This window comes from Amblyomma maculatum, chromosome 11 (genome assembly GCF_055883805.1).
Source record: "Amblyomma maculatum isolate TAMU_Amacu chromosome 11, ASM5588380v1, whole genome shotgun sequence".
Lineage (NCBI taxonomy): Eukaryota > Metazoa > Arthropoda > Arachnida > Ixodida > Ixodidae > Amblyomma > Amblyomma maculatum.
The window spans coordinates 81,514,725-81,530,527 of NC_139354.1; the positions used below are offsets into that span (position 1 = coordinate 81,514,725).

At 42.0% G+C, this 15,803-nt stretch overlaps 1 protein-coding gene across 1 annotated transcript in view; it reads right to left on the reverse strand.

Moving 5' to 3' along the window:
• LOC146174263 (sodium-coupled monocarboxylate transporter 1-like) overlaps positions 1–15,803 on the reverse strand; it is a 67,760-nt gene that overhangs the window by 15,178 nt on the left and 36,779 nt on the right. Inside the window, exons 7-12 of the mRNA XM_084585362.1 lie at positions 14,553–14,693; positions 14,330–14,459; positions 7,001–7,089; positions 5,565–5,674; positions 1,768–1,835; positions 1,588–1,674 (exon numbers count right to left, since the gene is read on the reverse strand). Of these exons, the coding sequence (XP_084441488.1) occupies positions 1,588–1,674; positions 1,768–1,835; positions 5,565–5,674; positions 7,001–7,089; positions 14,330–14,459; positions 14,553–14,693 (625 nt within the window). The remainder of the gene's footprint in view (positions 1–1,587; positions 1,675–1,767; positions 1,836–5,564; positions 5,675–7,000; positions 7,090–14,329; positions 14,460–14,552; positions 14,694–15,803) is intronic.

A 15,803-nucleotide genomic window follows, 5' to 3' on the forward strand; every position in this document is an offset into this window, starting at 1 on the left:
AAGAGCTGTTTTTGTGTACAATACATCTAAATGTTCTGCCACACTCAAGTATTAGAATTAGTAAGGAACTCGATATCAACACCTGCCTCCTCATGTTGTGTCGATCTCATCTTGCATGCTCTGAATGGGCTCCTTTTCTAATATGATTGCGCGATAACAATCTGAATTTCAATTAGTGCGATGCCTTCACTTGTAACCCGATAACAATATGTGTCAGTGATTTTCTTTAGTTTTATTCATAAAGACCATAATTTAGGTTTCCAATTTTGGATCTGTATATTTCTTAAATGCATATCATAGTCCAAGAAATATTCGATGCACGAAAATGGTGTATAGCACGTGGTTTAGGGGGATTCTGAGCTTCAGTAATTTCACACTAGTCAGCAGGTAAATGCGCCTATAATTGTATGCAGGTTGGTGCAAGTGAAACCAACGTGGCTCGGCGTTTTGACTTCGGGTGCACGCACCGTGATCCGCTGATGCCAAGCCGGCGCTTCTCCACCGGAGAACACCGTCGGAGCCACGGAGGAAGGGGGGGGGGGGGGGGGTATACGCAGTTCCGAACGGTGTCGGCAAGAGCACCAGCAACAATTGGAAAACTCGCGCTGTAGGCGCCACGGAGGGAGACAGAGAGAGGGGAGGTTACACGCAGCGGCGAACGGTGGCGGCAGGAGCGCGTGCAGCAACCGGAGAACACGAGAGGGGGGTGGGGAGCGTATAAGCAGCGGCGAGCAGTGACAACAGGAGCGCGCGCTGCACCGGCTGCGGAGCTGGTTAAGAGGGAAAACGCTGACGGCGACGCGAAACGTAGAAACAGGCGCCAGAGCTGCGCTCTGAACAGAACCAATCACGAGAACAGCGCCTCATACCAACTTCCACTTATCGTTCAGCTTCAGCTTATGCAGCAAATTTGAAAAAGCTAGACAACTCTTTGCAGTACCTTGGAGCGCAAGCACCTACACCGCTTTTTTTTTTCATTTCAGGATGTTACCTATAATTCCTTCATTTGCGAGTTTCGCATTGTTCCAGGGCCTAGCACCTCATGCGTTCCACAGATGGCGCCACGCACATATGTGCCGCATGTTGTTTTGTCACACGTTGTACAGCAACCTTCGCCATGTTTATTCTAATGCACAGGAACGGCATAACTATACTCTCGCTGCAGCCGATCATGCATCATTCAAAACTGCTACACGTTGTCGTGCCTTGCATAAACATCGCAGTCTCATCAAGATCGAGCTGCAAAACTCTCGATTTGCGCATTGGACATCGTTGTTTTCAAGTTTTCTGCGCAGATTCATCATTTAATTTAGCTAAATGCACTATAAACACCTTAGTAAAGACAGAGATCGCACCAGTGTCATGCCTAGACCATCGATCAGTGCGAAGCCAGACTAGGTCTTTGTCGAAAACCCGCCCGCTTACAATGTGGCTGCAAACGATAGATAACCCTCATTTTACTTCGTTCAAGCATACTTTACCCTTTGCAATTTAACCAACGATACGACTGAGGGTTTGTAGAGGTACGTAAGCACAAGCATATCGCTTTCGCTTTTATTTCTTAATGCTGTTCGTTTCAAGAGCTACCTTGGAGTTGACCCAAGGCGACGATATTGCAAGAAGAATTAGCCCGGTGAATGGTCCTGCGGCTGACGTGTAGAAAGACATGAATATCTGCAGAAAGAAAAGTGAGGCTTCAGCATAATAATCTCAAAAAAAGGAAAGCCACAGAAACCAAGAGAACGTTTATGAAGGGATGATACGTACACTAGCCGCTGTACCCATGTAAGGAACTGCAACCGCACACATCGTCATTATGGTACCGCTCGCAAATGCTGAAACAAGAATTTAGGTTTCTGTAGAACATACAATTGTATATTTCAGCCTTGTATTATCAAATCTACATTTAGATTTTTCTGATGGCGCCGGTGAGGGTACGCCGCAGGTCCTAACTGAACTTCTGGGCAAAGCATGTGAGCTGCTCGGCGTGACATATAATACATTATTTAGCAATCCCTGTAAGCAGCGCTAAACAGAAAGACAGAAGGAGAAGGCATCACATAAGCACTTGTGTCATGTCCTCTCATCGTGTAGGGTAAATTGGTGTTATGTATACTATGAATCTGCTTTCCCCAGTTGCGGCTTTAATTTAAAATGGAAGAAATACACTAATATATATAGTCATTTATTACCAATTTACGTTGATCTAGACGAACGCACTGGTAGTGACGAGCACCCCTGTGGCATGCTCGTGTAAATTACAAGGTACGTATGAATACATTTACGCGAACACGTATAAAACCCCAGTCTGCGTTGCAAAACCGGCATTGTCGCCATAGACGGTGGTTTGGAAAACGAGGGTGCACAATGAAGCTCTGCCATTAAGTGTTTGATGGGACAACCATACATATGTCTCCCGCTTTACGGCTCGCTCTGTGCGGAATGAGCAGGCAATGGGACACAACTTATATGACGGTCCTTTCGAATTTCGCATTATTTTCATCACAGGAGAATGTCGAAAAAATACTCTAATAGTTCGACAAACAGGAGCAAAATTATGACCTGCCTGCGGTAATTGGCAGGTGGTCAAGATGGTTTTAAGGCGAAAGCCTTACATTCTCCCTTCTCGAAAGTTCGCCTCCAGATTATGTCATCACTCTATGGTACCCATAAGGAAGGTCGCAACAGCTATTGCTAGCCGTCGGAGAGGTAAATAGTACAACGGCTTCGTAAAGAGATATTCTTGCAGCAGGGCCCCTGTCCGGCTACTGTCTGCGCAAAGCCGCGTCCTCGTACTGCATCACTAACGGACTTTCATATGCCACTAGAAATCCTGTCGTCCGCACCAATATTGAGAAGTAGTAGTTTTTCTCTCTCTTTTTTTTTTTTTGCAGCGTTCCGGATGCTGTGATACTCTTCTTCTCATTTATTATCTATCTGCTTTTAATTTTATAGGCAAGTTTCAGATAGGCATTTCACCCGACGACAAATGCACCACAATATGTATGTCTTAATCACCTCACCATCCTGCGTAATCTGAGCAGCGGTCGCCGTCACAGGCGGAATACGAGTGGAAAGAGCACGGTAAGAGAAATACTGTAGTCATCACGCTAACACTACGTAGTGACGCGCGCCACAGAAGGAAGCATGAGGGAGCAGGCATGGCGTGGCAGCGCCACGCACGAGCGAGCTTTCACCTGCACGCACATGGGTGGTCGTATCTGTCACTGCTGAAAACTGTTTTGAGACAGACTTTTGTTTTCTTCAGATGCACACACGGCCTACCATTAGGCATAAAAAAGCAGCAATGACCTTCATTTTCGGCATTTTTATATAAAATTAACAATAATGGTTAAAGTGATGACCGCGAGTAGATGACACGCACAGTACCGAACATTACAATTAATCGGATTCAAGTACTTAAGAAGTGTGAGTATATAAAAAGTGGGAAAAAAGTATCTCGCTTTCCTTTATAGCCGCATGGCTACGCTCAGGTGGTTGCAAATTGGTTATTACTTTCTTATTACAAAGTGCTGACAACATGCAACAATTATACTAAGCACTTGAACTGTGCACTTAACTCGCCAGTTTACAATGCGCCTAGCGTTGACCTCCCATTTCCAAGTACAAAAATCAGCACGCTTACTCTTCGCGCCCTGCATATCCTACATAAATTCTACTAAAGGACACCACACTGGACATAAAATGGAGTAAAATAAACGTTGTCCAGGGGCTGCCTAGCCGGAGGAACATTGGGGAACAAGCAGGAGAAGAAAACAAAGCGAGGCGATTGAATAACATATGAAGATTCGAGTTTCATGGGGCACTATCAAGTATTTCATTCATTTTTACCGTCACAGATGCTGATGACCTCGAGCAAAAAAGCCTCCCAGTGGGTCTTGACTTTATCGAAGGCCCCCATGCGTGGTATTGGTTTCGAACGGCAAAGCTAAATGAATTAACCAAGCATGGAAGGATCTGACAAATTTCGAGGTATCAGAAATGATATTTAGAGAAGAACGAAAGCTTGTTTCTTTATGCGTGCGCTCTATGAATAAATGAAGAAATAAGCAGAAAAATAGCAGTTAACTAATACAGTATCATAGTTGAGAAGCATTTTCTTGTTTAATAACGGTCGACTCGTCTACCACAGGATTTTTCATCGACAGAGTAGCAAGCGTGCGTACATGCTAAACGCTTATTTGGTTCCTGTTTTCTAAACTCTGCCACGTTCCGACAAAAACAACACACCTCGCCTGCGTTTTGAGGACTGATCCGAGAAGGCTAGCCTTAATATTACTAAATAAATAGCATCCAATGTGCGCGAGCATTCGTCCTTAAGGACGAATGCTGCATGCGGTTGTTATGGCATGCTCTCATCTGCCCATCAAGTGTTACCTACAACACCTACTATACGCGAAGCTCTTTGACATTGTTGAGGCACCATCTTTAGCTAGCCTCGTACCTCACTGCGGCTTACAAATTATGTGCCTTCGTCTGCTCCGAGTGGTAGTATAAACACTACGAAGTTCTTCGAAGGCTGCAATGTTTTCAAGGAGCACTCAGATTCACTCTCTGCAAGGTGTCTTATGAATGTATATTTGTTTTTCCATACTAACAGTAGTATGGTACTGTTAGTATTGCACTAACTGCATTCTAGACTTTGCAACACGAAGCTTGCCTTAAGTAGGCTTCTGTTAATCCCCCACAACAAGACACGCCTTGGTTAGGGGTTTGCCTTCGTTGCTGTGGTGCAAATATTTTTACTGCTTTTTTTGTTCAGGGAGGGGGAATGCCTATTACTACAGCAAGCCCTTGGTCAGATTTGATTGCACTTACACGGCTCTATTATTTAATTTCTGCATTCTTATCCATTCATTTCAAATCCCTTGTGTCTGTGTACGGTAGTAGTAACGGTCCACTTGAGACAGTCGCTTCCTAGCGATGTAGGTAGACTGACAGACAAGAGTTCACTCTGGTCAGTAGTCATTAAATGTAACAAAGAAATGAAATTAGCCAGACATGCCTGATTGATTGATTGATTTGCCTCTGATTTTTTGCGTCTGATTTTTTGTCAGTGCTGTCATCAAGAACACATTTAGGTACAGCTAAGTAATGTCATGTTCTTAATAATTCACTGTCTATTCAAATGTCTATTTGTTCAATCGCATCCTGTGCCATCCCAAACAGGCATGCTAGTATGAACAACAGAAACCAAGGAAATTATATTCAGCTTTACGTATTGTCTTCTAGGTACTTGATACCGGGCTTAAACAGCGCAGCTACTGAAGTGGTTTATAATAAATGTGCGTATGGTTCGAAAGCCCGCAGGCATGTAGGCCTGTTTGAAAGATAGAATAAGTCTCATTTCCTAGTTCTGATGCCGTGAGCATTCTTCATGTTTTATTATAACTTTTTAAACGCTCTAGCGTCTCCCTCCGGAGATTATCAAAAGTAGCATTTTTAACTGCAACGCAGCAAAGAGAACAAGCATTATTTCAGTGCAACTCACATTTGTTTGATTGGAAAAGATTGCTGTGTTTGACAACGTGTTCAATATTTACCCAGTAGCCGCATAACCAAGACAGCTCTGCGGTTGCTTATTCGGAAGTAGGGTGTGACAATGTCGATGTAAAATATCGCAGCATGGGAGTTTACAATAGAAGATACTGTGCTGCAAAAAGAAAAAAGAAAATAATTTTAGTTACCTTACCTGTGCCTTACCACCAGTCATAGTGAAAAATAGCACAAGCTTGATCGGTGTACTGAAATGAATATTTTCAAGCACTGATGTAACTCTAGTATTTGAGTGCGCCAAATAGTGCTTTCTCTTCGTGGACATGGCGAAAACAAAGGCTTTTATTGCCCCATGTACCATCGCACGATATCGTATTCTCTTCGCATTTCAAATAAGCAACTATTATCATTATTCTAGCATAACTTTGGGAATGAATGGTTGCCATCATAAAAATTGTTTTAGCATGCCTTGACCTGGCGAAGCTATGATTTATGGTATTTATTTCATTTGCTTCCATACTTACGTCTCATGTTTGCCGTAAGTTTCGATTCTTTCCTCCACCCATAATTTATACCACTGCTTCACCACGCTGAGCAGAGAGGTAGTGCTCAAAGAGAAGGCTAATTACCTAGCACAACTGTTTAAAGAAACATAGTGATGACTGGAGCTCACTACTAAGACATCTGTCAAGGTTTGCACTTGCAATTTATGCAAGGCATTGGTGTGCCGTTCATATAGAACAGTCCATATATTTCTTACGTAGCTCGAAGTCTAATTGACAAGAGCTTTGACGGCAGCCGCAGAGTACTTAATTAAAGGTAAATATTGTTTTGCTCATCCAAATTCACCTGTACTATCAAAGAAACAAGGCAGAGTGGCCAAGAAATGTCTTAGATCATAAAGTTGTTGGAGTAACAAATTTATGACTTTTGTCACAGCCGAACATTTCAGCAGAAATTTTGAATGGTACACATTTCATCGAAAATCTCTTAGGCTTAAAATGCTCTAAGAAAGCTGCAAGACAAGCAAGCCACATGAAAGCAGTGAAGAAATCAAACTACATATAATCTGCAAGCTTCAGGGAAACGGCTTCCGCTAGTTTTCAAAGCTCTCTCAGTCCAAGATATATATAGCACCGCAATCAATTTGAGGGACCTGTCGACTGCATGTCCTGAAAGTTTTTGGCAGTTGTTTATTTCCTTGTAACTAAAGTCTGATCTTTTTCAGAAAAGAATCATGTACTTGTCTGTTATTATTTGCTGGAAACGTGTTCTTGTCGTCTTTGTTCATTGTGAAGAGGATCTGAATTTTTTGACGCGTCTGCCGTGTGTCGTTTTGTTCCTTTGGGCGCACAGAGCGGGTGCTTCGGTGTTTTCCTAATTTCATTACCTTTCATTACCTCTATGTTTCGAGTTTAGATTGCTAGAGCTACTTTATATAAAGAGCTGTAATAAATACTGTTTTTTAATGAAGTCATCTCACCTTGTGGAGGCCCCTACTAGTCCTGCCAAGAAAATCCCTCTGAGCACAGGGATGTCAGAGACGCTGGTTGTCAAATAATACGGGACGATCTGTTGGAGGTTGATGATAAGTCGTTCATGTGAGGCATTGTGAATTGTATATACTAGATTTTACTACAAGTGCTAGCAAGCTCTCAACGACAAACTGTCAAAATGATTGGCTCCCAGTGAACGACTCTTTCGGTACGGCCGATCACAACGCTTCTTCTGATTGAAACAACCTGGTATTTGTATTGCGGCTAACATTCCCTGCACGACCATCACTAGGTTCACGTAGCTTGTTACATTAAGGTCAAGCCTCCATAAAATACTATGCTGTTTTTAAGGCCACCAAAACGCATCACTCATGTTCATGTGCTATTCTGCAGAACAAGAGCTGATTTGTATTCCAGCTGTAGAGTAAATATATATTTTAAGTTTTATATTATTTAGTATAATTCAGTTGAGGTTAAATTTTGTTGGGTTTCTTCCCATGATAAAGCTGCAGATAAAAATAAAACAATAACTTGCAATGCTTTCCTCGCTACAAGAATAATAATTGCTATTCGACTTTAAAGCTCTACTAGGAAGCAGTTAAAGCGTGGCGAGTAACGCATTAAAGCTGCAAATATTATTTACCTTTGCTGCTTTACTGGGCCTTTATACTAGCCTTGAAATAATGATTGGGACCTGCAGTACGTTACAAGAACAAATATCAAATTAGGTGGTGTATAGCTGGAGCTCTATATATTGCTAATCACTATTTAGTGTATGTGATCAGGTTTCCATTTTTTTTTAAGGACAATAATCATTTACAGGAATCGGTTCATTATATAGAGAATATTCTTCTGTCATGTTCCCCAGGCTACTTTGGTTCACATCCATTACATGTGGAACATTCTTCCTAGAACCAACTTGATATTCTTGAAGGTTTCTAAACCTTTGAACTTGTAGAGGCTATTATAAATTATATGCGCAGCGCCATTGGCTCCTTCTCCAAGTGCGCTTTCAGAACCTGTGCTCAAGGTAAGAGTGATGGGCGCACGATTAAACTTTTTGGGGAGTGATTGAGTGAGACCTGCGCCGTTTTTATCAGTAAAACTGCTAAGGCGGTAAGAATAGGAAGGCGGTAGAATCCAAGAAAAGGAAAGAGCCCAAGAAGTGAATGTGGCACATATAATTGTCAGAAGATCGCTTTTTCATGTAACCTAATGGGTTCCTAGAGATAAGTATAACAGATGTGAACTGCAAATATGACGACAGTCACGATGCGAGGATAAGAACCATAGGCGAAGAGTTGGCAAACAGAGTAACAGATTAATGAACTGGATACTGGCCGATATAAGGAATTATAACATGGAGAAAATTGAGCATGCTGTAAAGAACGGGGGAAGCCTTAAAGCGGTAAAGAGTAAATTGGGCATAGGCAAAACCCAGATGCATGTGATACGGGACAAGACTGGCAACGTCATCACGAACATGGACAAGATAGTCGAAGTAGCCGAGGAGTTCTATACAGATCTCTACAGTAGCCAAAGTAGTCAGAATCGTAATGAGATTGGCGGTAGGGAGAAACAGTCAGACGTTCCACCAGTGACGAAGGATGATGTCAAGAAAACATTAGAAACTATGAAAAGGAAGATATCAGCTGGAGAGGATCAGATAACTACAGATTTGCTGAAGGATGGGGGGATATCGTGCTAGAAAAACTGGCCACCCTGTATACGCAGTGCCTGGTGTCATCGACGGTACCGGAACCATGGAAGAATGCAAGCATAATCCTCATTCATAAGAAAGGGGACTTTAAGGACCTTAAAAATTACAGACCAGTCAGCTTACTCTCTGTTACGTATAAGGCATTTACTAAGGTAATCGCTAATAGAATCAGGACAACCTTAGACTGCAATCAAGCAAAGGATCAAGCAGGTTTTCGGAAACGGTACTCTACTATCGATCATATCCATACCATCAATCGGGTGATAGAAAAATGCTCGGAATATAACCAGCCGTTATACATAGCATTCATTGATTACGAAAAAGGATTTGACTCAGTTGAAACCTCGGCGGGGATGCAGGCATTGCGAAATCAGGGGGTAGACGGGACTGCCGAGAAAGTGCTGGAAGATATATATAGTGGCTGCACAGAAACTATAGTTCTGCATAAAGAAAGTAACAAAATTCCCATAAAGAAAGGTGTTAGGCAAGGAGACACAATCTCCCCAGTACTGTTCACAGCTTGCTTTGAGAAAGTATTCAGAGGCTTGGAATGGGAGCAGTTAGGGATAAGGGTAGATAGAGAATACCTCAGTAATCTTCGATTAGCTGATGACATTGCCTTGCTAAGCAACTTGGGGGATGAACTGCAAATAATGGTTGATGACCTAGACAAGAAAAGTAGAAAGGTACGCTTGAAAATGAATATGCAGATGACTAAGGTAATGTTCAACAGCCTAGGGAAAGAACAGCCGTTTACGTTAGTTAGCGAAGCACTGGAAGTAGTAAGCGAATATGTCTACTTAGGACAGGTAGTAATCGTAAATAGCGACCAGAAAAGAAAATACCAATAAGAATAGGATTGGGATGGAGCGCATTTGGCAATCACTCGCAGATTATGACTAGCAGCTTACCGGTATCGCTCCAGAGGAAAGTATACAACAGCTGCATCTTACCTGTACTCACCTATGGGGCTGAAACGTGGAGGCTAACCAAAAGAGTTCTACTTAATCTGAGGACACCCCAGAGGGCTATGGAACGAAACATGGTAGGGGTAACATTAAGAGATAGGCAGCTTGCACAGTAGGTCAGAGAAATAACTCAAGTTACCGACATTCTAGTGGAAATTAAGAAATGGGCATGGGCAGGACATGTAGTGCGAAGACAGGATAACCGATGGTCGCTTAGGGTAACAAACTTGATTCCAAGAGAAGGAAAGCGTTGCAGGGGGCGGCAGACAGTTAGGTGGGCGGATGAGGTTAAGTTCGCAGGGGTCAAGTGGATGCAGCGAGCACAGAACCTGCTTAATTCGTGAAATATGGGAGAGGCCTTTGCCCTGCAGTGGGTATAGTCAGGCTGACGATGATGATGATGGTGATGATGATGATGATGATGATGAACTGGATTCATGACCAGCAACCTGTATGCACGGATCGCATACTGCAGAGAAAAGATAGTCGATGCTTCATTATGGTAGCGCTGTGGAGTCCAAGACAAGGTAGCAGCTTGGCACAAGCAGTGGACGTATAGTGAACAAATACCCGTTACAGCCGAGGGCTAACAACATAGATTCTAAGAACATGCAACGGAATTAGAATAGATACTACATTCAATGCGCATATCACCTAACCGAGAAAGTGCGCTTAAAAAAGTAATAGTGGTGTGAGCAATGAACATAATACGAACTGACAAGTAATGGCCACCAAGGACAACGAAGGGGATTCCAAGAAAAAGCATGCGCATGAGCATGGTTTGCGCATATAGTGCACAGAGAAGTGGTTTCATACGATTATCAAATTTTCTTACCATAAACCTAATAACACCTGTTTCGTATTTATTACTCTGCTTGAGCTGTGTCATGTACGACCGCCATATGCTTCGTAGTCTTATCCACTCATCTAACATTTCTCCACCCGCTCATGTACCCACTTTCTTTTCCACATTGCCCGTCACCCTTAGCAGCCACCGATTATTCTGCCATCGCATCACATGTCAGTCATGTCATTCCTATGCGCATTTATTCTCCAGTATATTGAAAAAGCTATAAATATCTAGCATTTATTTCCTTGACCGACTCTGCCCTTCGCCCAGTTCCTAACCACACACTTATAATTTGCCTTTCTTTAGTTTTCATCCCTTTATTAAAATAATTTCAATTCTTTTTTAATTTTTTTTTACTTTTTTAATTTTTTTCATTTGATTCATTTTCGTTACCCTGCAATTTTCGGGCAGATTGGTTATCACCTCTAAGATAAAGCCGTTACACACTGTCCTACTGTGCGATAGTCGTACCATCCAAGTCATTAACTATGAATGTTTCACAGATGCATTTCACTACCCTTCTTTTGTTTCTATTGCCCTAATCTTGTCTTCCGGATCTAGAATCAATACCTTGCCCGTACGACTCCCATTCCTTTGTCACCGAAAATCAACTGCGTTGGTGATTCCCGGCCGCGACTGCCTGATTCCCTGCCTAAATAAAATTTCATTTGTCTGCTTATTATTATTTAGTTTGTTCGGTTTAACTTGTTCAGGTCATTGATTACCCAGGGTGTTTCATACCCTAAGGTGTTCCGTAAGATACCATCAGCAGCCAATCACAGTTTACTAATGAGATCTCTAATAACTTTTATCGCGTATTCTCCCAAACCGCGTGCCTGGATATCCTGTGCAAACTACTGGCAAAATGTACAGGAAGGATAGTATCAGCCTTTCTGACACTCTATGAACTTCTCTGGCTTTCTGCATGGGCGCCTTAAAAGCTTTAAATACCTTAACGCTGTTTTATGTGATTGAGATCCGTTCTGTACATAGAATTTATAATCAGAAGGATTACCAACTTTTTGCCTATGAATGATAATAATGGCTTTTGTTTTTAGCAGTTAAGGTATAGAGGATTACGAATCAGGCGGCAGGGAGCCACTGAGATCCGGCGGCCTCCTCGGCTCAGGTCACTCATAGCGCTTATTGAACGCCAAGGCTATATGTCCCCCCGTATAGACGCGTGCAGAAGTTCATTTTCATTTTTATCATTGCCACTTTAAGATTATAACGTCAAAATATTTATGAACAAACAGTCAATTTATATATATTCCCTGTGCCACGTTTTCATAATGATGATTTTAAGTACAGCTTTCTTCCCCCGAGTTATTGAGTCGAACATAGATTTTGAGTCCGCTGCAAACACCGATTGCTTTAATATCTTCGAAACCATGAACTCATAAATGGACAAAGACAAACAAATATATTAGTTTTGCCTCTGCATGTGCGTTTTTTGGTTTACTCTATTTTTGTCCTTTTGCGTCCAGTGCATCTTCTGGTATATTGTGTCATATTCTATAGGTATTGTAATTTTGAAAGCTAAAAGCTTTTGCATGTGGATTTGTTTTTTTTTTTTCAATTCTGTAATAGCCTGCAAAGGCTCACAGTATGAATAAATGAATGAGAAAGTGCCTCCTACGGCTCCGCGTTGTGGATATTAATACACAGCATGGCTTTATTGCTTGTACTCCTGTCCATGGAATTTCGTTAGGGTTTGCCGGTTGTTTGATGAGCTTACATTCATTGCTATAGTGACTTGACTAGGGGGCGTTTATAGGTGAGTATGAGGCTATGTTTGTCTGCTGGTGAAGCCAGGCATATAACTGGTGGTTGGGCAACGTCTCGTGTCGACTAGATACCTGCTGCTAGCCATTCGGTACGACTGTGTAATTTCGTGGGAGTTATTTAGTCTTAGCTACGCGTATTCCCGATTGTAAATAGAAGCCATTGTTGGCGAATCTTCAGATAAACCTGCTCACTCTTTGACACCCTAAAATCTAATGCAGTTCTGATTTATTTACCGACTACCTTACGGTACGCCTTTTAAGCAGAGGGCAGTAAGCTGTTCCGACACCAAGTCCAAGTTTTGTAGTTTTTGACACATGTTAACATTCCATTTTAATTCCGGTACCCTTAAGGTCACAAGTTAATTCGCACATATAAAGGGCAGTTTTTACATAAAAATACTCCCACGTTCCTTCAATAAAACTGCAGTTGTCTGATCCTCGCTAGATGCTTTCGTACTTGGAAGAGCATGTAACCGATCTTTATTTTCATTTTTTTTTCCTTGCGCCCATTTTCTTCACCTCTCTGGTCCCTGAAAGAATTTCGAGTATGGTAGGCGCTGCCGCAAGTGTAATGCTGAGGGTAATGCAGTGGATTCTAAAACACTGCAAGCATGAGCATTGGCTGAGAACTGAGTGGCAAGAGGCCCGCAGGCCTAGAAAGGAGCGATTGGAGAACAAGGGATGGGTGAGCCATAATCAGGGACAAGGGACTGTTGCCGCTGTAAGCAGAAGACCGATACACGTATAACGGAAAGAAACTGTCTACAGACGTTGTGACCATAAGTAGAGATAAGCCTTGCAACAGGAAGGAAACGCAATAGACGCTTATGTTGTCCTCAGGAATAGGCAAAATCTTCATGGGGCTCAAGAAACTGAATTGAAAGCTTGAGATTGTTAAGAGAGCGGGGCTCGGATAGCTGCAGAGGAGTAAATCTTAGGTGATTTGTTGCCATGTGAAAGTGTTCACCTACAACGGACGTTAATGTCATGTCAAGGATAGTGATCATATGTGCCTACCTCCTAAAATCTTAATAACTACAGTAGCTCCATTAAGAAACAATTGCATTATAGACTTGTTAGGTCTGCATTGCCAAATTACGCTAAAAAAAGGGCCAAAATAGTCTTTTTTATAATTCAAGTGCCAATTTACTGCTTAGAAAAGAACTTCCCTGATTGTGACCTTTTTGTAGGGACACGATCGTATGACAGTCAGGAGGATTCAGGCAACTGTGCCATTTTGCCAGTGCTGCGATGTGCAGCTGCATGACTGCACAGTGCCATGGCAGACCACAAGTGATTATTTTGCATACATTATAGTGGATTATATTTCAGAATACTGCACTGGGGAAATGTATAATGAAATTAAAAATGATGCGCTTAATATTGCAAGGGTAATACAGATGACATAAATTCAACAAGTCAGATGGAATAATTCTGGGAAAGCTACAATGTGGGCCAAAAGGCGTTCTTATTAGATGTGTACATATAGAGACGTTATGCCTGGGCTTCGCTCACAGGGATAAAGCAAAATTCAGGTGCCGCATCTGTTCCTGTTACAAGTAAGGGTAGAAAGATGTAAGTCCACAGCAGTCCGCGGGATAAATTAACTAAAGCAGCACTCAGGAGAACTAAATACTGAGCAAAATGGAAGAGCTGAAATAATTCACAGCAACTTTCTTTTTGAATCACATATACGCATGTGCAAGACGTGCATGTGGTGCCTGATTACTCGACCAGTGTGCATTTACAAGCACACCACGGCCTTCTCATACTGTCATTACATGAAGACATAGCCTTATTCTGGACCTTGTGCTAGGAACCCTGTGAGGGCGCTGTAGGTACTGTGTATAAATAAATAAATAAAAAGTAAAAGTAATAGTGTCAACCTGGTATGAGATGACAGCATATATCAGAGGGATCAATCTCCAGAGCCTTAAGAGAAATATTTTCTTTGCATGAGAGTTTGCAGCCTACAAAATTTCGGTGCTCACCTGATCATAACTCGTTATGCTTCCTCGTAGGACAGGGTCGCAGTCTCTGAACCAGTATATGATGGCTAATCCCGCGCAGTCTCCCAGAAAGAAGAATATGAACACGAAAAGAGGGCCTGCTATTGCTATTCTGAAATCAATTTGAAAACAAAAAACGTTGGTGGCTACCAGTTTCAATATCAATTGGTAGCATTTCTTAAAATCAACTGAATTAAATACGTGCCCTTTCGCTTGTTTTAGAGTCCTGGCCGCCATGAACCTCTGTACTGCCATCTGATCGAAGCCAGTGCGGACAAAGCTGAAAGCCATGGCTCCAGCCATTCCACTCCAGAAGTTCTCGTCGTTGGTTGCGTCGAAGGATGTTCTGCATGTTAATATTTATCAGAAAAAACAAATTTAGAGACATTTTTCAGCACATTTGGATATATTTACTTCAATATGCGAGATTGCAAAAGAGTACCCGAGTGCAAAAAATGTAAAGCTTCTAAGCGCCACTGGTGTAGAGCTCCTTTCTTCTGCCTATATTAATTACGAGTCCTGTGCGATAGCGTGAACCAATAAGTTATAAAAGAGGCCTGTCAGATAAAGCAGTAAAATAAAGTTGTAAACAGTATTTGTGATTTATATGCATTACCGCACTGTCCTGCTGCCAATTCCAAACCGGAAAAACCGGACGCGGCGTCAATGAATGATTACGAAGAAAAGGTAAAAGATGTAGAAAATAAATTACGCCGTAATGTCATGGTCACACATTCCCGCGATTGCGAAAGCTGCTAGGCGTTCGCAGCTCAGGTTAGATGTCTATACTTCGCAGGGGCCTGTATGCTTTATTTAGCGTTCTTTTTGCGACTGGGGTTAAATGCGCATCATTGCAACATGTCTTCTCTAGCCTTAACGCATTGTGTTTTGCACTTATTGAACACAATATACCATTAGAGTGTTTCGGAAATAGCTTTGAACATTTTCTCCCTGAATTGTCTTCTCCGACTAATAAAACGAGATTAGAGTTGGTAGCTGCAACAGTCAGCTTGCACCATAATTATTTGAAAAGCGTTGGAAAGACATTTACAGTTAAAACCGTTTTCAGTGTTACAGAGTGACTGTGTTACTTATGTAAACGAGTCACTCTAAGCAGAACAACTCAAGATTTTTTTCTGCCGCTACTTACCAACTTTCGTTCGGTGCACTGAATTCTTTAAGTATTCTAACCCTTTATAACGAGGACAAAAAAAGAAAGCTGGAAAAATATATTGTTGCTTAAGTGAGAGCAAAATAACATAAATAACACGCATGTGGGTATACATGCCGCCACCTGGAATAATTGCAACGATTATAATGGTCCCAAAACAGGCGGATCCCATAGTGTGAAAAAAAATGAAGTAACCGCCAGCAAGAGATTCCCGTACCTCGTGAAATCTTTGAGGCCGTCATTATACCAGCGTTGAAGAACAAATGCTAAGCATATCCCTGGTTT